At 44.9% G+C, this 26,742-nt stretch overlaps 1 protein-coding gene across 4 annotated transcripts in view; it reads right to left on the reverse strand.

Moving 5' to 3' along the window:
• Window positions 1-26,742, reverse strand: part of LDLRAD3 (low density lipoprotein receptor class A domain containing 3) — a 279,192-nt gene that overhangs the window by 238,803 nt on the left and 13,647 nt on the right. For 2 of the 4 annotated variants that reach the window (XM_060303355.1, XM_060303356.1), the window contains exons 5-8: window positions 25,282-25,393; window positions 20,766-20,968; window positions 19,512-19,783; window positions 16,938-17,055 (exon numbers count right to left, since the gene is read on the reverse strand). In XM_060303355.1, the coding sequence (XP_060159338.1) occupies window positions 16,938-17,001 (64 nt within the window). In that variant the 5' untranslated portion in view covers window positions 17,002-17,055; window positions 19,512-19,783; window positions 20,766-20,968; window positions 25,282-25,393. Of the gene's footprint in view, window positions 1-16,572; window positions 16,681-16,937; window positions 17,074-19,511; window positions 19,784-20,765; window positions 20,969-25,281; window positions 25,394-26,742 lie in introns of those variants that run through there. The other 2 variants (XM_060303357.1, XM_030864690.2) reach the window with 2 other exon arrangements.

Below are 26,742 nucleotides of genomic sequence, written 5' to 3' on the forward strand. Positions count from 1 at the left end.
ACATAGCCTGCGGTACAAACTGAAGTTCATACGTAAGTAGAAGCTCATACATTCATTCAACAACCATTCACTGAGCCCCCACTTCAGTACCAGCACTGGGCTGGGCACTGGGAGTTCAGACATAAACGACACCCCCAGCCCTCAAACCCAGCCGCAGAGCATGGATTAGTAAGCAGGTGGTGACGCTGCAGAAGTGCCAGGCACCAGGCTTACATACCTTGCATCCATGATCTCGTCCACACTCCCCAAGAATGCTATGAGGCTGGCATTACCTCCCTTTTACAGGGAAAGGGCCCACTGAGGCACAGAGAATACCTCCAAGAATGCTATGAGGCTGGCATTACCTCCCTTTTACAGGGAAAGGGCCCACTGAGGCACAGAGAGTACCTCCAAGAATGCTATGAGGCTGGCATTACCTCCCTTTTACAGGGAAAGGGCCCAAGGAGGCACAGAGAATACCTCCAAGAATGCTATGAGGCTGGCATCATCTCCCTTTTACAGGGAAAGAGCCCACTGAGGCACAGAGAGGTCCTGTAACTGGCCTAAGGTCACATAGCCAGGATCTGAACCCAGACCATTTGATTCAAGAGCCTGCCTCTCTTCTGAGCCATCACTCCCCCACACCACCATCAGAAGTGAGTCCAGAAAGTGGCTCCCCAGTGCTCTGCTGGTTTTCTCACCATGGAGCACCCCTAGTCCAGTGATCTCAGCAGCCCTTACAGGGTAAAACACCTACCAAGACAGAGGAGCCCAGAACCGCCTTCGAGATGCTGAGCCATAGGAGCCCCCAGAATCCATGTCGAAAGCAGATATTCAACCCTTCAGCAGAATTAGACCTGATTACCCAGCCCCAAGGCCTGGAGTTCTGGACCTGGAAATTCTGGCCATGCCGACTCGGAAGCAACCATCTCTCACCTGCACCTGTGCCGAACGTCCTCCCGATTCTCCATCTATATCCAGCTGGGGGACCAAGGAGTGGGGGGACGAGGCGGGGAGGTCTGGCCACAGCCTACCGCACTCCCCTCACTAGTAATCAAGGGAAAGGACATTGAAACCACAGCAAGTTACCACTTTGTGCCCTTGGGAAAACTAATGAAGAACTCAAGTCCAAATATTGGAAGAAATGTGGGAAAGCAGGTGCTCTCATAAACCACTAATGGGAATATGAATAGATAGGACCATTTCAGAGGGTACGTTGGCGTTACCTAGACAAGCGGAAAATGTGCAAACCCTCTGATCCAGGATTCTACTTCGAGAATATTATGAAGTCCTGCTCTGTGCACAAGGATTTTCACTGCAGTGGCTAGTCATGGTCACAACCTAAATGTCTTAAGAGATGAGTGAACAAGCTTCAGCATATTCATACAATGGGATACCTATAGCAGTTAAAAAAAACACATCTACATGTGGCAACAGGGATGGACCTCAAAATTACAAGAATAAATGAAAAAATTAAGTTGCAAAAGTACACACAGAATGATAGCACTTATGTACACTTTAAAATATTATGCATTGGAGAGAGACACACACAAATGCGGGAAAAGATAAAAACAGAGACAGAAAGGCTATATGCCAACTTGAGGATCGTAGTGGCCTCTGGGCAGAAGAGAAGGTAATGAGATGAGGGACAGTCTTCGAGAGTATCTGTAATATTTTTTTCTTTAAGAAATCTGAATTTATATGGAAAATGTTAAAAATCTGATAGATCTGTGTGACAGGTACACTAGCATTTGTTATATTATTCTTGGTTTTTTTATGATGTTTGAGAGATTCCAGAATTTAAAGTAATTAAAAAGTATGTATTTTGAAACACCCAGGCTACTCTTATAATCATTGAGGTTTAAGAACCACTCAAGTATAGGGAACGAGCATAAATAAATTAGAATACCACGTGTGAAGTTTAACATGAACAAAAGCAAGGTAGTGGCGGCCGTTAAGAAGTGAGATTATGGAATATTATTCAGCCATAAAAAAAAAGGATATCCTGCCATTTGGAACACATGGATGGACCTTGAGGGTATTATGCTAAGTGAAATATGTCAGACAGAGAAAGACATATACTGTACGATCTGACCTATACGTGGAATCTTTAAAAAACCCAAATTCATAGAAAAGAACAGACTGGTGTTTGCCAGAGGGAGGGGCTGGGATGGGGGGGGCGGGTAGAGAAATGGGTGACAGTGGTCAAAAGGTACAAACTTCCAGTTTTATTCTTAATAAGTCCTGGGATGTAATGGACAGCATGACGACTATAGTTAACAATACTGTATTATATATTTGAAAGTTGCTAAAGGAGTACATCTTAAAAGTTCTCACCACAAGAAAAAAGATTGTAACTATGTAAAGCGATGGGTGTTAACTTACTGTGCTAATCATTTCGCAATGTAGACATATATCAATTTTTTTAAAAAAGAAGTGAGATTCATTCTGGGTTGGGAATTGAATATGGGAGGAAAGCTTTCTAGACAAGGAAATTCACTAGTAGAGTTGTGAAGGGTATAGAGGAAGCTTTCTCTGAAAAACTGTACAAACACGGGCATAGCTTAAATCAATAGTAAGACCAGACAGCAAGCAAGGGTACACACTATAGAAATAAGGCTGCGTTTAGCTGTGGGAGAAGGAACGAGCCGGGAAACCCTTCTCAGTCAAGCTGGCCAGAACCATCTGCTAAAACTCCAGCAAGAAATAGGGATCACTTGGGCACCAACACCGTCCACCAAGGAAGTTAGGGCAAGGGTCATCTGTATCAGTTCAGCCCACTGGCAAGGCAGGGAGGGTGTTCCTGAAGAGGCCTGGGTGCCTGGAGGCCTGACGCTGCTGGGAAGGGCGGGGATGCAGGGTCCACCACTGCAGAGCCCTCTCCAAAGTATCCACTGGGATCTGCAAACCAGACGAAAGCTGAGCGCACAAACCAATTGAGAGTTTTCTTATTATTGATTACTAATGTAGTCTGGCTTCAGCCTTTTTTCTCCCCATAGGTAACATTTCCCACCCATCTGAACGGGGGAGAGCCATAGGGGTTTACTCTCCATGCAGCCCTTGTAAATCATTGCTGTAAAATGTGTGGGAGAGTTAATTTATGGGAAGAGGTGGATTGAAGTGTTTGGCGAACAAGAAGGTCCAAAGCTAAACAACAGGCCTTAGAACAAAAAGCAATAGTAATGCCAGTGACCAGGTCAGGCACCCAGGGGTCCTGAGAAGATCTGCAGAATTCAGCAATTGACTTACAGCAAATTGCTAGCTTTTGGTGACGGAAGGCAATCGGGGCTAGATTTGATGGAATTTAGAAAAATGAAGGAATGCTATGTTGTGCCCCAAGTACCAAGGGGAAACTTATAACACACACATACTGCAAATCTGAATCATTCTGTTTCTTAAGAATTTTCTTTCCATGTAAGAATTATTCTTCGGGAACAGTGCCATCCAACAGAACTTCCTGCGATGACGGAGATTTTCCTCATCTGAGCTGCCGAATAAGGTAGCCACTAGCCACGTGGGGCTAATGAGCATTTGGAATATGCCTGGTGTGGCAGAAGATCTTGATTTTTTATTTTATTTAATCTTAACTAATTTAACTGTAAGTAGCCACATGTGGCAAGTGGATGTCATATTGGAGAGCATCCTTCTTACTGTCTGCGTTGTATTCTAGCATATTGATGTGGTACCTCACCCTTTCTAGGAAGCATTAGCTTCCAGCCTTTCACCATTAAAAGCAACGCTGGCACACAATCCTCATAGCTGAATCTTTGTACACATCCCATCAGGATCAAGTCCTAGAAGTGGAACTGTGGAGTCAGTGGGTAATTACGCTTCTAGGCTCTTCCTACATAGCAAGACCACCCATTTACAGTAACAGATGTGAGCAGAATTTTATCTATCACTAGCTGTTTTCACATACATGATCCTCAAAGGATCCTCAACGACTACCAGGTAGAATCAGACAGGGCAGGGAATAGCAGCCTGTATGTACAGACAAGGAAACAAGCTGTGAAAGAGCATGCCGCTGACTTGGTTGGTTTAGAGGATTTTTACAGCCGACATCAAAGAATACACCCAGCCATTCTGGGATGTTAGACCATTTGTTCTCCCACATCAGCTTAAGGAGGGAAAATGCCAATGCTACATTCACAAGTGAAAAGAGCAGGATATGAAATTATATTCTCCGGATGATCAAAACGACATAAAAAGCAAAGAAAATAAACCAACGTGTTAACAGTCTTTAGATCATAGAACTGTAAGTTTCGTTTTTCTAAATTTTTGTCCGAATTTTTACAATAAACTGGAATAATTATTTAAATAACATTTAGTTATACGTTACTAAATGTTAAACAACATTTAGTTATATTAGTGAGCAATCATAAAAGCTAAGAGCCTCACATGCATTACCTCACTCACAAGATTTCTACATGGGAGGGACCATTATTATCCCTATTTACAGATGAAGACACAGTGGGTTGCAGAAGGTTGAAGAAACCTGGCCAAAGCTGAGGCAGTGAGCTGGGATTTGAACCTAGGCTGGCTCCCTGGAAAGCCTGCATTCTTAGTTACGACATAAGTGCATCTCAAACTTGAACGCGAGCAAGGGTCACCCGGGGTGCAGATTCTGATTCAGGTGATGCTTGATGCTGTCGGCCTGGAGACCACATTTTGAGTAGCAAAGCTCTCCACCATAATCCCATGACAAGATTACCTTCTTAAAGGAGCAAATACACTATACTCAACCGGGAAGATGTTTTCTAATAATTTAAATAATGTCAATGCTTACTAAGATATAAAAGCAAAAACAGATTTGTCTTGTCAATCACTTTTGCAGTCTCCTTTTCTATCCATATGGCAGGGCTTAAACCGCTCTTGTAAATTCCCACCCACAGACGCTGGTGTCAGAATAAGCCCAACTCGAAGCTTTATCAACCTTCTCGTCTCATTAGCAGGGAGGATTTTATCCCCAAAGCTTCCGTTAGCAAACAATTCCACAAACCCATGGAGCAGGTATGTGGAGGAAAGGCCCCAGGGGTGTCCCGAGGAAGCAGCCGGTCTCACCCGCCACCCCTGACGGCAGATTCTCGTCGCCGAGTCACCAGCACATTTTAGATTTGGTGGTCCCTATTCCAACGGACCTTTTCTTTGAAACATTAAAATTAGGTACTCTCTAAATGTTTTAACCTTCCAAAATCTGGCAAGCACTTGCTAATCTTATCTCAAAGAACCTTCAACACCCTTTAATTATGTTCCTAATTCTTCATGTCTTTTTACATGGCATTATCAGATACTTGTTTAATGAAATTTTGCCATTTGCAGTAACCCTGTTTATCTCCTTTAATGCTTAATGCTATGCAATTACTCATCTGATACCACGAAAGTAGCCCTTGCATATAGGATTTTATTTCCCTAACTTTTCACTCTCTATCTTTTGGATTTTACTATGTCTCTTACAATGAATAGATGGGTAATTTTTTTTCCGCAAGAGTTAGTGACATTTTGTTGTACACTTAGTCTTATAATTGATGTATTTCTATTACCCTCCACTTCCCTCTAAGATTATATTGATTGATGCACTTCCTTCCTTGAATCATTTGTGTGGTCTCAGTAGCAAACTTTTATTTCCTTTTAAATTAGACCGGAAGATAACCTTAATTTTCTTATTGTTTAATGTTTTCAACACTGTTATTTTATAAGAGAACTGCTTTCACTTTTTCCTCGCAGTAACTTCTCACGTTCCTTAAGTAAACTGTGTGAAGTCCCCTCAAATGGAATTAAGATGCACAGCAGTTTTCATTCACCTGTCAGAAACCCCTGTTTATACGCCACATGCTAGACTCCCAATTGTCTAATTGATCACCTGACTTTACAATTGCTATAATCCATTTCCCTCTCAAAGGCCTCTCTCTTTTTGTCATGTTGTTTTTTAAGCCACAGGTGTCTCTGGTAAAGATCTCTGCAGGTCTCTGAAGCCCAATGAGACTGTTTTAAAATCTAGAGAAGAAACAATGTGTCACCAAAGGGCAACATCTAAATTTCATTCTTCCCTCAACTGCTTCTCTTCTTCAAAGTCACAGTCACTTATCTTTAGTGATCACCTCCGTGCCTTCCAGGTAACTTACAGGAAACCCTATTGTGTCATAGACACGAAGCCAAGCCCTGACTCAGGTGCTGGACTGTAAAACAAATAAGATGGACATCAAAGAACACGACAGACCCCATCCCGCCTCATGGAACTTGAATCACACGAGAATGCGAGAGTTCTTTCTTCAGTTCAAGATTATTGCTGAGTTACATTTTATGGGTACTTTCAAAAGGTCCTGAGATTGCCCCCTCAGTGCTGCACTGTGTTCCTTTCCCTGAACATATAGTCCAATTTCATTATCATCTACTTGGGCAACATAACTGAACTTTGGGCATGCTAAATCTTCCCCTACTGCATCACTGCTGTCCTTCACAGGTTCCACAGATGTTTATCGTTTCTCTATAACATTTACAAGGTTAATGCAATCTTTAATTAATACGGAATATTCCTGATGCGAGTCATTCTTTCCAACTTTATCTCTTTTACAGTAATTAGCAACCATTCTTTCCAGTCCTGCTAAGCCAGGCCCCAGCCAGCTGGGCTCCCTCCTATCATACCTTTTAATCAAACTTTTATAAAGTCTGCTTCTGAAACTTCCATTCGGTTCTGTTCTGGTTTCTTTTAGCATCAACAGTTTTTTACAGCTTTGGATGTTTTTCTGATGAAACACCCTATGCTGCTAATCGCTCTTTCATCGTCCCCAGACTCCCCCATCTTATTTTTATAATAAAAAAACAAGTTAAATTTAGCACTTTCCAAACCAATCGAGAGGCTTTTTTTTCAACTGACTATGGAGCTACAAGTGTGATGAGGTCTCACTTCTCAGCCGTGTCCAGTTAGTTTAATGACTCTCGGAGAACACTGCCCTGATTCAAGGCAAAAGCTGAAGGAAAATGCTCCACTAAGGCCATCAAAGACAGCGTACTTGTGATATCCCTAGAGCTAACCTCACTGAGCCTTATAATAACGAGAAGGGATTTTTAATGCAATAAAGTTACACACCATTTATATTTTCATTTCTCTCTGCCAACAGGCACACGAGTGTCCCACATGGAACGCCGGCATCTTAGGTCCGCACGTCTTCTAAATCAAGTTATTCATACAGCCATGTCCCTCCAGCGCCAGTTCCTGAAGGCCTGCTCCAGAGTCAGCTAACTGGCTGCCCTCCCTCTTTGCTGCGGCCTCCCTCCAGGCCAGAGACAACCCTGTCTTTAGACTGAACTACGTCGCCTGTCGAAAATCACAGTTGGACTTGAGCACCTGCAAATTCACCCAAATTACAGTCTCCTGGTATCACAATGACTCATTAAAAAGAGAAATAGTTTTCAGGAGAGAACTTGGGAGTAAGGGTTTGGAATTCTGAGGCTCATTCTGGCTTGCCTGTAGTTATTAACGCTTTTCAGACCTGCAGTGTTACTTCCACACAAGACTGGACCTGCTGCCCACGAGAGCCCCTTGGTTTGAGGTAACAAGATGGGGCAAATTCTTGCCAGCTACGACTTCTTTCTGGTACAGTACATTAACATTTCACCTTCCACAATAAATAACATCAATGAGTAGTTCAGAAAAAGTTCTCTCTCATGTGAATTAAACAAGCTTAAGCTCAGAGTGAGAAAATAAGAAAAAACTTAGATTTTTTCTTTTTATATGAGGCATTATAATCAGCACTATATTTCTGCCTTAAAAATCTATTTCTAGACTTTATAAACAGTGGGCCCTTCTTTTTGGCACCCAGCACTATTTGAGGGCAGTACTGACCAAAAAGAAATTGCTTTTGGTTGGTGTTCCAACAAAATATTTCCATCAAAGGGGGGGAAAAATTCTCCATCATGAATACATTCAAAGGCAAGTCTCATGGTGCTGAAATAATTTGTTTTTATTGTTTCTTTTAATAAAGGAAGTCTCTACAAAGGCTAATTTAAATGCCTATAACAACAAGTCCTCCATAGCAGGGAAGAGCAAAATGTCAGTTTCAATCGGCCAAGGACAGGCCACTTGACTAAAATCAACTTGAGATATGCCCTGACCAATGGCTCTCCAACAGATCATTCTATCCAACATAATAAGCATGGACTCAATACTGACACCACTACCCAGTGATGGAATTCTCTAGCACAAGCTAGGGAGTACACCTCCTTCTTCCAACACACGCGAACTTGAGTGTCTACTCAGTGCCAAAGCAGTAGAGCCAGTGGTCAAGAGCACAGGTTTAAGTTGTGCAGACCTACATGACAATTCTGAAACCACCTCTTACTGGCTGCGGGCTTGGGAAAATTCCTTAGCCTTCTAGTTTCCCCATCTCTGAAATGGCAGAGCATACCACCTACCTAAATGAACTGCTGTGAAAATGAAATAAGATTCATCAGCATAGGAGGCATGAAAAAAATTACGATGTTGACATATACCAGATGTTTTTAAAGCTGTTTTTAAAAGAATGGGTAGTTATATAAGAACTAAAAGAAAGATGGCCAAGAAGACACATACCTTTGGTACTGGAACATCTCCGAAATCAGGATGAGCCTAATTCATCTTTAATACTGTAACTTCTCTGAAATCAAGATGTGCCCAACAGCCAACAGCCTCTTATGAGAGCACAGGGTAAGCAGAAGCTGTGATCTATTGGTCACTGGCAGTGCCTGGGTGAACTTGGTCACAGCGGCTGATGTGAGTCATCACTTCCGTCCAGTTCTGTGCATTGTTGGTAATGCAGAGGTTGAATTTACCTGCTGTTCCGAATGTCTTGTAAAAGATGACACTAAAATTTTGCATTGAAATGAAAAATTATTGTGTATACAAAAAGGCAAGGAAACCACGTAAATTTGAAAATAGGGAAACAAATATCTGTCATTGGAGAAAGACTAAAATTCCATATTTTCTTGCAAAGCATAAGCCAAACACCTTAAAGGAAGGTGTTTGAATATATCCAGAAACAGCTGAAACCATACCACATTTTGTTTCTGAGATAGAGGCAAAAGGATTGCCATTCACGAACTGAGAAAGTGAACTGCAAGGGAAGTTGAGTGAAAAGGCCAAATGCTTTGGAGTAACTGGAAGGTTTAAACAACAGGAGGCAGGTGTGACCAATTCAGATAACTCAAAGTAGAACTGACAAAATTCAGTCTTTAAGTAAAAAAAGCAAGTCAAAAAACTACAAATATAGACAAGTATGAGCTCATTAAACTCTATGGGCACACAAGGACTAAACTGATATATACCAGACAGTTAATAGTAATTTTCAAAAGAGGAAAAAAAGGTAAACAGGATGAAGAGAGATTTTAATGTTTTATTTTAATGACTTCTGTTGTGCTTGAAATTTTTATAGTGAGCATATATTCAATGCATTATTTCTGTAATGTTTTTAATTCAGGAAGATTACAACAAAATGATACATGTACAGTCTTGGCACCCTGCCGGGTAGAGTAACCCTCCAGTGAGTGGTAGCCGTTATTACGCTCCTAGACCCCACAAAAGAAATAAGAAATATGACATATACATTTAACATATGATCCTAGCCCTTAAGGAGTTTACAAGCTAGTAGGATTAGTGACTAAAAGAGATAAGATATATATATAAAGACATGTATATATACATACACCAAGATATGTGTGTGTATATATATACATATACCAAGATATGGATATTATACATATATACACATATTTATCATATACAGTATATGTACATATATGTGTCTGTAGGTAGTATGATAAGATAAAGAAGGTTGTTGCCTAAAGCCACAGAAGAAATGTCTCATTAGAATCTCATAAGCCTAGAGCTAAAAGAGCCTTAGAATACCAACAGATGTACCCCAACATTTTACCTGGATAGCTAAAGCTAAAGAAGCAAGCTAGGACATGTGTCATCACCTCTGAAACCTGATCAAGAATGACCCATCCAACCTGGAGGGCATTATACTCAGTGAAAGAAGTCAGACAGAGAAAGATAGATACTGTATGACATCACTTATACGTGGAATCTAAAAAATACAACAAATGAGTGAATATAGCATAAACGAAGCAGACTCACAGATGTAGAGAACAAGCTACTGGTTACCAGTGGAGTGGCAATAAAGGGGTTGGGAGTGGGAGATACAAGCACTACTGGGTGTAAGACAGGCTCAAGGATGTATTGTACAACACAGGGAATATTGCCAATATTTTGTAATAACTTTAAATGAAAAGTAACCTTTAAAAATTATATAAAAATAAAAATTTTTTTAAAAGAATGACCCATCCATTAAACATTCCCAATGACCAGATATCCACGTTTGCCAAGACCTCGTGACATACACACAGCTTTGTTCCCAAGAAGGTTGTGCATCCATGAGTATATCTCACATTTAGAAACACCTCCAAAACCCCACTTTTGGGAGATGTGTCTCTGCCCTTCCCAGATCACGACAGAGGCAAACAACCCCATTTCCTTCACTGGATCATTTAATTCTTCAAGGGCCAAGAACAAGTTCTACACAGCTCTGCCCCCCTACAGCACAGAGCTGGTACCGCACTAGTGAACAGCCAAATAAAGGGTCAAGGAGAGTTTTCGAGTTACCCAGAGACAAAAGGGAAAAAAAGGGTCGCCTGCTCGGGAAGCTAGGGCTCTTCCCTGGAGAAGCCTTTTGGAAGAGGGCGTGATTGAGGCTCTCGTGTGCCTGAGGGAAGATAACGAGCACTTCTCCCCTTCAAACCCAGCGCCCCTCTATTGGTACATCCTTTCTCCCGCGAATCCACACACAAAAGAAGGCAGCGGCAGACAATGCACTTCGCTGGTCTGAAGAGAGGAGGAAGCAAAAAACCCAAGGAAGACTGGCCACCGAACAAAGGAGGACAAAGGAGGACAGCTGCGAGGCAAAGTGTCTTAAAGGAATGCAAGAGTTACAAAGTGACGCAGAGTGTAACTTTCCAAAGACTTCAGAGAAGAAAGCAGAAGATGGGAATTTCTCCAAAACCAACTGGCTGCTAGTACAGAGGATTCCCCTCCACACACTCCCGCCCACCTGCAGAAGGAACTCAAGTTATAAAAGCTTTTGATGGGAAGGGGGAGGGAATCACGGGGAGAAATGGGAACTGAGCGGAACAATGACTGCTCTGTAGGGCAGAGGCAGGGGGACTTCCAGGGTAAGATTTCAACGCGCAACTCCCAAGGCAAACTTTCAGATAGCTTCTCCTCCAGTTCCCTGCGCTAGTGAGCCTCTCGAGCTTAACAGTTTACTCAGGGAACCGAGTGGCTTCTGGTGTCACCCGCCACCTGCCTTTTTTTTTTTTTTTTTTTTTTTTTTTTGCGGTACGCGGGCCTCTCACTGTTGTGGCCTCTCCGGTTGCGGAGCACAGGCTCCGGACGCGCAGGCTCAGCGGCCATGGCTCACAGGCTCGGCCGCTCCGCGGCATGTGGGATCTTCCCGGACTGGGGCATGAACCCATGTCCCCTGAATCGGCAGGCGGACTCTCAACCACTGCGCCACCAGGGAAGCCCCCGCCACCTGCCTTTTACCTGCTTTCTCAGCCTGTCACTCCCAAGGGAACCAATTCCACAATCTCCAAGGTTACCCGCTTTCACTATGGCACAAGAGGGAAACAGGAGGGAAAGGTCAATGCTGAGGGTGTTTCTACATAAAAATGTATTTTCACACTGACTGAACTTGTGGGGTTGCAGAAACAGAAAGCAGAAACCTGATGACTAAGACACCCTTGGGAGGAGGATGCCATCCTGAACCACTGCATCTAAAAGACACTCTCAGGATGAGCAGTCAGAATGCTCAAGATGTATGGTGAGGGGGCACTCACACCAGACTAGGGGTTCTCAACTGGGGTACTCAAGTGGGGGTGATTTTTGCCTCCAGGGGGCATTTGGTAACAGCTGGAGACGTTGTTGGTTGTAACAACTGGGGGAGGCTGCTACTGGCATCAAGGACCAGGGATGCTGCTAAATACCGTACAATGCACAAGACAGCCTCCATAACAAAGAACTCTCTGGCCCCAACAGCAACAGCACCGAGGCGGAGACACTTCCCTAGACTAACCCCATCCCTGCAGCCGTCTCCAGAAACCCTAACAATCCTACCTGAAAGAAACATTTGCCATGCCTCTGACTGGGCAGTTACCGTGTCACAAAAGTCCACGTATCCCGTAAGCAAGAGTAAACGTCAAGCAGATGTGACACGCAAGTGCTGCATCCCCAGATGTTCTCCCAGTAAACGTCTTCAAGGGCGCTCCTCAGGACCCAAGAAAGTAGATTCTTTCACAACAATTACAATGAAAGAAAGACAGACACACACACACACACACACACACACACACAGAGGAGCTGTCATCTTAAAAATCTCCCCAATTGTCAGGTAGAGGCACAGGCAAAAATAGCTGTACAGTTAGGATGGCCCATGCGATTCCAAAATATTCCAAAGAGAGAAAGAAAGAGGGGAAGAGAACAAACAGGACAACTCCACAGCCAAAAACAGATTTGCCCCCAGGGCTATCTCATAGCTAAAAACAGTTCAATCACTCTGAGTCATCCATGGTATATAGCATCTTTTATTTTCTAATTGTAAAATATGATAAACATATAAGAGAGGGGAAATGTAAATATTGAGCTTAATGAATGAAAACAAACCCATGTAACTACAACTCAAGTCAAGAAATGGAACCGTGTCCAGTGGTAACTCCCTGCCAGGCGTGCCTCTCCCAGGCACAGGGTAAAAATACGGGTGCTATTTTGAAAGTTCCATTTTTACTCAAGGACTGGGATTTATTTCATTTTATTTTTATTTATTTATTTATTTTTGGTTGTGTTGGGTCTTCGTTGCTGTGCACGGGCTTTCTCTGGATGCGGCGAGCGGAGGCTACTCTTCATTGCGGTACGTGGGCTTCTCACTGTGATGGCTTCTCTTGTTGCGGAGCACAGGCTCTAGGCGCGTGGGCTTCAGTAGTTGTGGCACACGGGCTCAGTAGTTGTGGCTTGCGGGCTCTAGAGCGCAGGCTCAGTAGTTGTGGCACACGGGCTTATTTGCTCCGCGGCATGTGGGATCTTCCCGGACCAGGGCTCGAACCCATGTCCCCTGCATTGGCAGGCAGATGCTCAACCACTGCGCCACCAGGGAAGTTGCTGGGATTTATTTTTATGTATTACCACAAATACCAACTGCTGTGACTGCAAAGTGGACAGATTTGGGAAGGGGGGCTGTTTATGGAAACAAGCTCACGGATTGTTAATTCACGAAAGTACATGGGGGAAAGGCATGGAAGGATGCCTAGAAACAGGGGGGAAAGCCCAGACTGTGGCCCAAGAGAAACTTGAGTTAGAATCTGGCACCCTGGGCACAGAGGACCTCTCAGGAGCCACAAAATGACTTCCCATCACATGATATTATTGGAAAAATTCAACGGGATCATGTGTTTCAATGGCGAGCAAAGCACCTCATACACAGGAGACAGTCCACAAATACTGGGTTCCCTTTCCTCTCCTTGCCCATGAAAAGATGCAAGGTTGAAAAGGCCATGACTTTCATAGATTATGTGATTAGAAACCGTCCTAATCCCCAAATTCTCTAAACTGTTTCACAAAAGTGATGATACAAGTCCACTTTCAAGTTACCTAGGTGACTTTGACAACGAGGCATCTAAACCAGTCTTGGAGGCCCAGAAGGTACCGTCCTCCCTCCCCTACTGGCTCATATCCCTGTCTCTCCCTCACTTATCACAAGGTGAAAGGCCTAAGTGGGCTGTCAGGAAAAAACACCTCACACCCCAGTAGGGAGCCTTCGTCCATCTCTTTGAAGACGAACAGCAACAAGGTGTGTTTATTTGTACTTGCTGCACACGGCCTCATCGACCGGCCTGGGCTGCACCAAGCGACTCAGTTCGTTAAAAATAATAATAATAAAACCCACCCACTCACACCACGAAGCAGATCTCTCCAGGAGAAAAGGTCAACACCCACACTCCTGGGTGCACATAGGGGAAATCAAGCCTTTTCAAAGATAATGTCAGGCAGTCCCTAAAAGGTCAGCCAGGAAGGAGGTGGGCTGTCTGACCCCCTCAGGGCCCGGCCACCATTAGACATGCCTCACCATCCACGCACTTACATCCACCGAGCCCACCACGGGAAGGAAAGCTGGGTATCAGATGGGCTGAGCCTTTCTCACAGGCTACAGTAAAAAATAATAGCGGTCAAAATCGATGCTTCACTTCCCTAACACAAACAATAAAAACAAAGGAAGAAAAATACATACACAAACATATGAAGGCGTCTGAGAAGGTTCCTGAAAAACAAAGGCCTCCAGATTGCTCTAGAAATGCCTTTCAGACCTACAAAGACCCGGAACTCAGACTAGGGCTCCACTCTGACCCCAGGTTTCTTTACAGACTATCAAAAGAAGACAGAAGTCAAAAGCACCAGCTTTTATAATCTCTCTTGTTCTATCAACTTCCCCGAAGAGGATCGAGCTGTAGGATATGGGATAGAAGGCCAGGGTCCCCGGCCTACTATGAACCCCAAACTGAACCACCATGCAGGCTTCAGGAAAACTGACCAGCCCTGTTTCTGGTAACACTTCAGGTCAAAGTAGAATCCCTGCTAGAAGGATGATGCTTAATATAACAGGAAATGCATACACCCCAACCTGCCTAGAAGTTTCTAAACCAACAACTAACTGTAAAGGTGAGACAAAACCACACAAGCTCAATGACCACAGGTAACAGAAAACTACCACCTGGGAGAGCTAGGCATTCTGTGACCGCACCCCCTCCATTTTTCCCTCCCCATTATGACTATTTTATTTATTTCAGCCCTATTTTATACGTACACACACATATTAAGTAACCCGTGCTGACCAGAGAAAGACAAAATTAACTTTACGGTTATTTTTACAGAGTTGGAGACTCAACCAAAGCAACCCAGTACTAACTGGGAGATGCAATAAATAACACTTTCTACTGAGCCTCAAGCAGCTCTCTGAGGACAAACACAAGTCCCGGCTTCCAGACTGTCCTGCTTGGGTGTTATCAGGGGACACACCAGGGCAATGCAAATTGAGAGCATGAATCTAGGCAGGTCTTTGTGTCTGAGATGTCCTGGAAATCTGCCTGTTCTAACAGCCTCCAAATAATCATTCACCCCTACCCGTGAGTGCCAGTGCCCTCTTGGAACTCTCTCCCTGTGGTGGCCCAACAGTTCAGGAGGAACAAGGCACTGTGACCCAGACCTGGTTAAAAATCCACAGCAGCCACCAGCATGCCACCCTCACTGGAAGCCACAGCAAACCCACAGACATCTAAACGGGAGACTCCAGGAGTGGGGATGATGTCATAGGTCTGAGAGTGGGGGAAGGCTACCCAGTGGATTCTGAGGATGGCCAGGACCAGGGACTTCAAGGAAGGAGGAGATTTCTCTTTCCAAGTGCACACCTGGCAGGGAGGGGGAAGTTCAGAATTAAGTGAGTCTCCACTTCCCCAACAAACACACCACCAAACACACCTCCACAGCAAGTAGCTAGAAGCATCTGGGAGAATCAGGCATTAATTAGACACGAGGATGGCACCGACGTCAGGCAAGCCAGCTTCTGCTGAAGAAAGTTCACTGGGCCCTGTCACCTACTTTTCTGGGCATCAGCCGCCCAGAAATAAACATCAAGGGGCCAAGGGCGTGGCGACCCTAGGAGGGGCAGCTGACAGCTGTGGCCGGCGGGCAGGGGAAGGGCTCCAGGCTGGAATTCGGAGCGCGCCCACATCAGCAGAAAAGTTCCCTGGAATAGCATGCTGCTCCTGGGTACCTCAGGATGCACAGGCTACGGCGACGCCAGGTTCAAAGGGCCGGCAGATGAAGCCCGGATTCTCTCCCAGGGCAACTCGCCATTGTAGGTCGAGTGGGGGTAATCAGATGATTTAAATAAATGTCCTGCTCCCAGTATCAATGGGAAAGATTAATAATTCCCAGGTCCGGCCCTGCTTCATCTCTCTTTGCCCAAACCAAACACAGTCCCAGGGAGGAATGGAAGGAAACGGCGATTACCGGTCGCCCTGCGGTCCAGGTAGGAAACTGAGGCACGGGGGTGCACATAAGAGAAACCAAAGGGGACCTGGAGAGGCTAGCACAGCACGAAGCATCCCGCGTCTGGGATGATGGGATCAGGGAAGCGTTCTCTCCCCTCCCCTCCCTTCCTCCTTTCCCCTACACAACACACACACACACACACACACACACACACACACACGCACGAACTCTCCAGCTACGCCCAATCAGGGCAGCTGCCGGGCTCCCCAGAGCCGGACTGCACACAAAGCCCCGCCCGTGCACACACAACACAGCACAAGCCGGCGCGCACGCCCACACAATAGGACGGCGCGCACCCCGCCGCGGCCCCTCGCCGGGGTCCCGGCCAGCCCGGCGCCGGGGTCCGCCCTCCGTGCACACCCGCGCCGGGAGACGCAGCCCGGGCAAGAGGAGGGGGCACGATCGCAGCCCGGCCGCCGCGTCCCGCGCCCCGAAGAAAGTTCGCCGGACGCCCCCCGACTCACCCGCGGCGCTGCTCAGCAGCAGGCACAGCGGCCCCAGCAGCCACATGGCGCGGCCGCTGCTCCCGCTGCCCGGCGCCGTCGCTGCCCCCGCGGCCTCGGCGCTGACCCCGCCCCTCGCCGCGCCGGCCCCGCCCCCCGCTGTCCCTCCTCCCGCCCGCCCCGCCCTCCTCGGCCAGGCCGGCCCCGGCCCAGCTCCGCGAAGTTTTGCGAGCGTCCCGGCTGCGCGCCGAGCCCGCGTCCTGCCTAGAGTGTCCAGGCTCGGAGAGGCCGCGGAGGAGGCCGCGGAGGCTCCGGCCCTGGCGGCCTCTCGCAGCCAACCCCGTCTGGCGGCGAAGATCTAGTAGTAGCCCGGGCTCTGTTCTTGCCTTCTCTTTCTCTTTTTCCTCCGCCTTTTGCTCCTCCATCGTCTGGGGATGCCGCGCTCACCATCTCCTCCTCAGTCCCAAATTTGGATTCTTTACGGAACTACAAAATGAGTGTACTCTAGGGAGGGAAAGAAAAAGTTGGAAGAAAGGGCCAAATATTATGAGGAAAAAAAATTATATATACATATATATATATATATACACACACACACACATATTCGTATGTATTATTTTTAGTAGCTAGAGTGGAATACGGTGAGTGCTTCTCAAACTTCTCAGACGCATCGACGCACCGGGACTCTGACTCAGTAGGTATGGGGTGGAGTCTAAGATTCTGCTTTTCTAACAAGCTTTTAGGTGATTTGGAAACTGATGGTGAACCACATGTGGAGTAGGCACACAGCATTGTCCTGTGCTTTATTTCCTCTGGATCTTGTCTACCTAGACCAGGGGAACTTTGGGTCCCAATTTGCAGAAAAGGAAAGTAAATGTGAAAGTAGAAGCCCACATACAAAAATAAGTTGGGGCCCCAGTGCAGTTGGGGCTCCAAGACAGCACTGGTGACAGTTCTCAAAGAATTTAGATGGAGGAAGAATCAATGACACTTTCGTGCTCCACTCTCCAGCCCCTCCCCTCCCCAGAAAACAACCAAAGCAAAAACAACAACAAAAAACCAAACGCAAGTAATCGCCCAAAACTGGAAGTATCCATCAACTAAGGAATGGATAAACAAATTGTGTTCTATCACCTAATGCAACAACAGGAATAAATCTTAAAAGCATGCTAAGAGAAAGAATCCAGCCTCCAAGGGTACATTCTGTATGATTTCATTTTTTTTTTAATGTGGACGATTTTTGAAGTCTTTATTGAATGTGTGACAGCATTGCTTCTGTTTTATGTTTTGGTATTTTTTTGGCCCTGTGGCATGTGGGACCTTAGCTCCCCGACCAGGGATCAAACCCGCACCCCCTGCATTGGAAGGTGAAGTCTTAACCACTGGACGGCCAGAGAAGTCCCCTATGATTCCATGTATAAGACATGAGGGGTGGGCTTCCCTGGTGGCGCAGTGGTTGAGAGTCTGCCTGCCGATGCAGGGGACGCGGGTTCGTGCCCCAGTCCGGGAGGATCCCGCATGCCGTGGAGCGGCTGGGCCCGTGAGCCATGGCCGCTGAGCCTGCGCGTCTGGAGCCTGTGCTCCGCAACGGGAGAGGCCACAACAGTGAGAGGCCCGCGTACCGCAAAAAAAAAAAAGACATGAGGGGTGAGGGCAAGGGAGCGAAACAAAACTCTAGGGACCAAAATCAGATCAGTAGTTATCAGGGTCTGGCCTAGGGAAGAGGATGAGTGCAAAGGGGTGCAAGGGAAACTTCTGAGGTGGTGCGCTGTTCTGCATTGCGATTATGGTGGTGGTTACACAACTTTATACATTTGTCGAAACAGAGAACTATATCCCTAAAACCCACACCTAAAACAAGTGAATTTTACTGTATATAAATCGTACCAGTTTGGAGGAGCAAGGAGGGTGTGGGTGCTGGGACTGTGGGTGAGGGAGCTTGTAGATAGGATGCCCACACTAGATTTGGGATGCGCTGGACACAACCTGCAGGATACTGAACTTCAATGCTGTTGTTTTTAAATTATCTGTTCTAGTCTGGAAACATGAAGGCTAAAGTGAATCAGGTCAAAATTTAAAAATACCAGTGACGGTTCAAGGTAATGAGAAAATGTGAAGCAATGTAGGAGAGTTGAGCAAGTTCCATATTACAAAGGAGTTTGTCAAGCATGGAAAACATAAACAAATTCTCCAAAAGATTTAGCAACTGGGGGTTTTATCCTGGGATCCATGAAACACTAGGGAGCTCATCTCATAAGCTTCAAAGAGTTTTAAAGCCCCCCCAAATTTTATGCATATTTCAGGTGTGTGTATTTTTCCAGGAAGCATGTCGGAATGAGGCCCCTGGCCTCTGATAAAGATACACAAGAAGGCAAATAATTTCTCCTACAGCTACTCACTTTCCCCCAAACATTAGGAATACAGAAAGAGAATGGATCTGACCCAGTACCATCTTTCTTGTTTCCTTGTGTTACTTTGGGTACATGACCTTCAACTCTGGATTTAGTGTGCCTGGCTTGCTTTCTGTCTCTCTGTCTCTCTCTGTCTCTGTCTCTCTGTCTCTGTCTGTCTCTCTCTCTCTCTCTTTCACACACACACACACACACACATATTTCTTTTAAATATATGAATATCTTTGAAATCATTCCAACAATGTAAAGCCCTCTTTACATTCAATGGTTGTTTTTATACTTATATTGAATCACTCCCAACCTCCTCACCATATAACCTGGGCAGGAGGTAAAACCATTCTTTATACTTCATTACTCTCCTCTTTCCCAGTTCTTTAGAATTCTATCAAAAGCACAGGACACTCGGTTTCCAGAAAACCTGGTAGGTTCCAGTGCTAACTGTCCAGATCTCAGGGAGCCAGTCCCAAGTCGTTTTTTACAGTTGGTTTCATACAAATCAAAACCAGAGTGCTTTATGTCACTTATTTACCAAAAATGAGACACTCTGACCTTGGATGTGTGCTTTGAACATGGCTTCACATTGCTGAAGGAGGGAAGAAAGAGTTTTGTCTCTCCGTGGTCTTTGGTAGAATGCTCTATAGTTCCCATACTTTTTCTCATTAACTCCTCACAGCAGCTCCAGCGACATCACAGGTGAAAACAGCACAAACTAGACTTGAGCTCAGCTTCTTCTTACATGTGCTCCAATTCTCTTCACTTGCCACACATTAGTCTGTAACTTTGGGCAAGTTATCAGCCTCTCTGAGCCTTAGTTTCCTTATCTGTAAAATGGGGATAAAAAGAGCACCTGGATCTTAGGGTTGCTGTCAGGATTCAATGAGATATGTAAAGTCTTTAGCATAGTACCTTGCACATAGTAATTGCTCAAGGAAAGGTAGATGCTGGTGTGATTGTGGCTGTGATTCATATTACAAGGCAGCTGCTGTGGTAGCCAGTCTCCAAGATGGCACTGAAAGATCCTTGGCTTCTGGTATCCATGCTTTGTGTAGTCCCCTCCCACCCTTGAATGGGGCTGGCCGACATATGTGACCAATGGATATTGTGGAAGTGACAATGGGTAACTTCTAAGGCTAGGTCACAAAGGACATAGCAGTTTCTTCCTTGCTCTCTTAGATCCCTTGCTCTGCGCAAAGCCAGCCACCATGTTGTGAGGACACGCAAGCAGCCCTGTGGGTAGGCCCACATGGAGAGGGACTGAGCTTCCTGCCAACTTGGAATGAACCATCTTAGAAGCAGAACCTCCAGCCTCGATCAAGCCCTCAGATGACTGGGCCTAGACCAATATCTGACTGGCTATTGTGAGAAATCCTAAGCTGGAACCACCCAGCCACTCCCAAATTACTGATCTACAGAAACTGTCAGAGATAAAAAATATTTATTGTTGTTTTAAGCCAATAACTTTCAGGGTGATTCCTTATGCAGCAATAGATAACTAGTACTTCTGCCTTTAAAACCATCCAGAGGATTGACTTAATGATTCTATAGGACCTTTTAAATGACTTCATACTTAGAAAACACTTTGAATTTTGCCTGCTACATGGTAAGCACTGGAATGTTCATTTTATTGTTATCATAGTTTATTTTAAAATTATTGTCATTACCATTACCTTTTTTCCAACGCACCTAAGCAACTTTCAAACTTTAGAAAAATGTTTTAACTTGAAGAAGAGTAAGGACTTGTATGGAATAACAAGAGGAGGAAGAGCCAGGGACACTGAAAAGATAGAGAGAAACTTGACTTACAAAAAGTTTACTGAAAACAAGTAGGCATTAGCTTCATAAAAAATCAGGCAGAGAGGGCTTCCCTGGTGGCGCAGTGGTTGAGAGTCCGCCTGCCGAAGCAGGGGACACGGGTTCGTGTCCCGGTCCGGGAGGATCCCACATGCCGCGGAGCAGCTGGGCCCATGAGCCATGGCCGCTGAGCCTGCGCGTCCGGAGCCTGTGTTCTGCAACGGGAGAGGCCACAACAGTGAGAGGCCCGTGTACCACAAAAAAAAAAATCAGGCAGAGAGATGGTAGGAGACATCCCACCTCCCTCCCCCCAGTCACTTCTGTGGCTCACAGTTTCACAAGGGCTCCATACTCCCTGCCCTATGCTCTACCTTTCATTCATCTGATTTTCATTCTTCTCTCTGGTATGTGAAGAAAACAGAAATTCACTTGAGGATACAGCCACAGAAGGGTTGTTCCACTCCAACCTGTAGTGCATGCTGGAATGTGTCTGTTGAAAGGCTGCCTGGTGGAAGAAGATGACTACACTTCTCCTGAAATGCACAATGCCCAGCACACACACACATGCCCATGTGCACTGTCTACCCCTCACATGTTATTATCATGAGTCCACAAAGTCAAGTAACTGAGGAACAGGCTTGGAAGTGGCTTGACACACCTGGGCTCCTACATCCCACCACTTACTAGTTCTATGAGGCTGAGAAAGTCACTTTACCTCCAACTGTCAGTTTTCTGTGAAATGGACATAACAATTGTACCCACCTCCTAGGGATGTTGCAAGAAGCAAGAGGACTCACTGATCCCCTTACCTTTTTGACAGTTATTGAGAGAGAACTGTGTCAAACACTGTTCTAGACTCTGGATTGCTGCGGTAAGCACACATTTCCTTGTCCTCATAGAGCTCATCTATCAACTTGTAATGCAGTGCCCTTTATCATTGGGCAATTTGAAGCATTATGCAGAGTTCCTGACTCACAGCCCTGATTTGTTCAGCGCTTATTTGTATAACTGGCTGAGGACCCACATGTAAGTGGGAAGTAATACCATTAAATATGAAGGTTAAAGCTGCAGAAGTCTGCAGTAGGCAACCTCTGATACGGCCCCCAATGATCCTGCTTCTTGGAATTCACACTCTTATGTCGTCCCCTCCCTTGAGTGTTGCTGGACCTAGTGATTCAATTCTAACAAAGAGAATACAGCAGAAGTTATGGGAGTTATTTCCCAAACTACATTACACCAACACTCAGGCTCCTGTTTCTCTCTCTCTCTCTCTCCCTCTCTCTCTTTCTCCCTCGTCAGTTGCCAATTTGTAAACTGCACTATGGAAAGGTTCAACTGGCAAGGAACTATAAAAGCCTCCAGCCACAGCTAGTGAGGTACAAAGGCCCTAAGTCCAACAGCCCACCAAGAACTGAATCCTGCCAACAATCACATAACTGAACTTGGAAGCAAATCTTCCCCCCAGTCAAGCCTTCAGATGAGATCACAGCCCTGGGTGACCACTTGGCTGCAACCTCATGAGAGATCTTAAGGCAGAGGGACCCAGCTAACTGTGCCCAGGTTCATGAGCCAGGAAAACTGGAAGATTATATATGTTTGTTGTTTTAAGCCACTAAATTTTGAGATAATTGGTTACAGAGCAACAGATTAATACAAAAACCTTACTATAAAATTGAGTCTGTGAACATTCAGCATCACTGAATCTCACTTACCCATTACCCTGAGGAAGGCAGTAGGAGAGAATTGTCATTAATCGTGCCTGTATCAGACATTGTACATTTGTGGTAACATTTGTCTTTACAGCAATCTCTGACTTAGATATTATGATACCTTTTGCACAGATGGGGAATCTGAGGTGCCGAGAATTTAAGTGACTGGCCCCAAATAACCCACGAAAATAACCGAGATTTGAAGCCAGATCCTTTTGATTCCAAAGGATTCCCACGATACTATGCTGAACCTCGCTGCCTTCTACAGCAAAATAGCTTCCAATTCATGAAAGCCAGAATGTATCTGCAGCTTGAAAGATAATATGTTCACTGGGTTTAGGACTAGAAAGGTAAAGATGCTCAGCGCATCAAATAGAACTTGATTTATTATGTAATACAATTCAACTTCCAGAAAACTTTTCTAGATACATCTAATTATAGTAGTCCCCACCCCCAAAAGATGCTGAGTGTGAGAATTCTCCTGGCTAGAAATTAAAGTCATCCCAGAGCTGCCAAATGTATAGATATATTTTTAAATTGTCAGACTAATCTACAGACAAATTCACGTAAACATGAATTACAAGTGTTCTTGTAATTCATGTTTAATATAGTCACTAGCTTGAGGAAGAGAGATCTGCTGACATTTATTAATGAAAAATGTGTACCATCTGAAAGGATGAAAATTTTATCCCTCATTTACAAAAAACATGCAGCTTGTTATTTATTTTAATGCCTCAGTTTTATTGCCCCTTGAATGAAGTTGTCTACACCCTTAAAAGAGTTATTTTTCATTTGTGACCAGTCCTGGAACCAACAAACAATTACATGAAAAAGAATTTAACCTGCAATTTATCAACAGGGCCATGCTGCCAGTTTTCATCACAGGCACTTTTCTTTTCCTTCTCAATTGGAAAGGGAGAAAAAAAAGGTAGATTCATTAAATGTATAAACCTACTCTTGGTTGATCAATTTGAGAGGGAAAACTGTCATTGAATTATATAGATCTTCAATGTGCAATATGGTAGCCTCTAGCTACATGTGGCTACGTGTAGCTATGTTGAGCTCTTGAAATATGGCTATTATGGTAGGCGCTAAGTATAAAACCCAAACTGAATTTCAAGGACAGTACAAAAAAGAATGTAGAAGATCTCAATAATCCTTACATTGACCGTAGGTTGAAATATAGTAGTTAGATATATAGATTTAAATAAAATAATATTAAAATTAACTCCACTGGTTTTTTATTGCTTCTTTAATGGGGAAATTTTAAAATTTCATATGTAGTTTGCATTTGGGGCTCACAACATATTTCTTTTCAAGGGCACTGATAACAGATATTTTATTTGCTGAATGAACACATGACCTATCTGCTTTCCTTGCATCATTGTTGAATATAAGTTCACTTGGAGATCACTGACTTAAAAAAAAGTTTTTCTTCCCAGTGTCTCCATCTGAGCAATTTTGTCTCCAACCCCTCTTAACTGTATATTTTTGTCATCCAAGTCACTTGAAATAAAAGTGATTTTAATGTCATAATTTCAATATTACACATGCCCCACAGGGTCAAGAAGAAGGAAGTGGGGGAATGAATAGAGAAGAAAGATACCGTCTTTTTAAACATTATGAACATTTGGTGCTTGAGTTCTGAAAAGAGCCCAACACTGAATAAGATCTCCATTTTCAGCAGGGAAATTTATACAGCAATTAACTACCAAGCCAAAAGCGATAGGAGATATTCACTCGGTGACAAACGCAAGGCAATGTTTGCAGCATGCCGAGGTCTGATCCCCTTCCCTGAGTAACAAGCTCTTTTTCATAGACAAACAGGTAAGCAGTAGACTTTAATAAGAGCACTTGAAAAAATCATCTGGAAGGTAAATAGATTTACATTTTTAATCTGACATTACTGGAACATTTTCCCTGAACCATGAAAACTCCGCTTTAATAATTTAGGTTGTTTTCCTCGCTGCACCGCAGCCTACTTCTTTTAAACACCTCTTCATTTCAAGTTAGATTCTTTGGGCTTGATTGATTTTAATGTTTAAAAAGCTTAATTTCAGGTGCTGTTTGATTGTCTAATTTGGGGCTGATGCTGTGTGGGTTTGCAGTTCAATTCTGGGCCGGGGGCACCGGGGGGCGGGTGGGTAGAGAAAAAGGATTTTTTTTTTTTTTTGTCAGTTTTCAGTGAATTCCTATACCCAGTGTGGAAGGGAAGGAACAAAAGAGACAGGGAAGGGAAATTTTTTTACAGTTTCCAGGACCCTTCAGCACGCAACTAATGAAAACGCGATAGAACTACAGGTATGGTTTGCTTCTGTTAGGCATAGCTGGCACCCTCTACCTTGTTATTCAAGCAAGAAATCTGGGGATAAGCCTGGATCCCTCACTCACTCCTCCCCAACATGATCAGCCACCAGGATTTGTAGGTTCTACCTACTTAACGCCTCTTGACTCCAACTCACCCTTCTCCTTCCCTCCTGCCCCTCCCTTCGTTCATATCCCCATGCACCTTGGCCTGAGTTGCTTCAACCTTCTTCTAATTGGCCTTCTCGGGTCTTGTCCTGCTGCCAGTCTGCTTAAAACCTCTATGGCTCCCTATTGCCCACAGTACAAGTTCAGACTTATCAGTCAAGTATAACCTTCATGAGCTGTTGCTGAGGCTGTCACGGAGGTTGGGAGCAGAGAGAGGGGTAAAGATGAGACCAGAGGAGTGGGCAGGAGATTTGGGGCATGTTAAGGAGTTTAGTCATTATCCTTTGAGCAATAGAAAGTCACAAATGGTCAGTTTTAAGCAGGGTCATGCGTGAACAGATGCTCACCGTGGTTAAAAGCGAGGGTTCTGGGATCAAACTTAGTTTCAAAGTCTGACCATGCCACTTAGCTGGGTGTCCTTGGGCAAGTTACGTCACCTTTCTGAGCCGGTTTCTTCAACTGCAAAAGGGAGATTAAGACGCCATGTGATAGGCACAGTTATGACATCTAAATGAGGTAGTACTCAGCATACTGCCCAGCACATAGTAAGCTCCCGACTAGTCATAACTAATATTACCATTAATAACTCTTAATCTTCCTACACTTCTTCCAAGAGGCCCTCCATGAGCCCTCAAGACTGAGTTCAGGGCTTCCCCGGTGGCGCAGTGGTTGAGAGTCCGCCTGCCGATGCAGGGGACACGGGTCCGTGCCCCGGTCTGGGCAGATCCCACATGCCGCTGAGCGGCTGGGCCGGTGAGCCATGACCGCTGAGCCTGTGCGTCCGGAGCCTATGCTCCGCAATGGGAGAGGCCACAACAGTGAGAGGCCCGCGAACCGCAAAAAAAAAAAAAAAAAAAAAGACTGAGTTAAGCCTCATTCCCACGTGCTCTTTTAACACCTTGTGTTTATCCCTGTTTGTAGGATTTATGTGTCTGTATCTTAATTGACCACTAATGTGTCGTTTCCCCCACAAAACCATAGCTCTCTAAGGCTGGGAACTCTGGCAAAAGTTCCTCTGATATTTACTAAATGAACAAATACCTTAGATTACTTCCTACTTTGATTCACATGATCTCTTTTGTCCTATCTTTATTACCACTTTACAGTTGGGGAAACAGAGGCTCAGAGAAATCAAGATATGAGCCCGCAGTCCTACAGTCAAGGAGCGTCAGAGCTGCAATCCGCCTCTGGTCTCACACCTCGTGGCGGCTGGCCAGGCGGGAGGAGAAGCTGAGAGCAGTAACACCCTCTAAAACGACCTTTCCAGAGCAGGATGGGTGTCCTCACTAAACTTCATGAAATGGCAAAGTGAAGGAATAAAACATTTCAGCTGGAAAAACAATAGATAGCCAGAAATCAAACCCAATCCTACCAGAAGTCATAATTCCAGGAAACAACTACATACACAAAAGGCAATATACTCCAAGATACACATAAGAAAGTCACCTTGGCGATGCCCATGCCCTCGTGGCCAAGCCAGAGAGGAATTGAATTTAAAAGAGAACTAGAAGGAGGACTTCTACCCACACGAGCCCATCCGTAGAGGTATGCCCACCCACCCGCTAGATTCAGCTCCCTGCCATATAGCCATGAGCCTGATCATGGCGAAACGCCATGGTAATTACAATGAAAATTTCCAAGGGGGAAAGATCAGGCCGTGGTAATGCTAGAAGCGTCCACGAAGGCCAGTTGGCTCAGATCTCTCAGCACCGAGCCAATGAAGCCAAAGTGGAGGTTGATACTGTTGTGGGCCAGTTGGCTTTGCCCTGAGGGGAAAAAAGTGTTCTATGGTCACTGGCTAGAATCTT

The sequence above is a fragment of the Globicephala melas genome, chromosome 8 (assembly GCF_963455315.2).
Source record: "Globicephala melas chromosome 8, mGloMel1.2, whole genome shotgun sequence".
Taxonomy (NCBI): Eukaryota; Metazoa; Chordata; class Mammalia; order Artiodactyla; family Delphinidae; genus Globicephala; species Globicephala melas.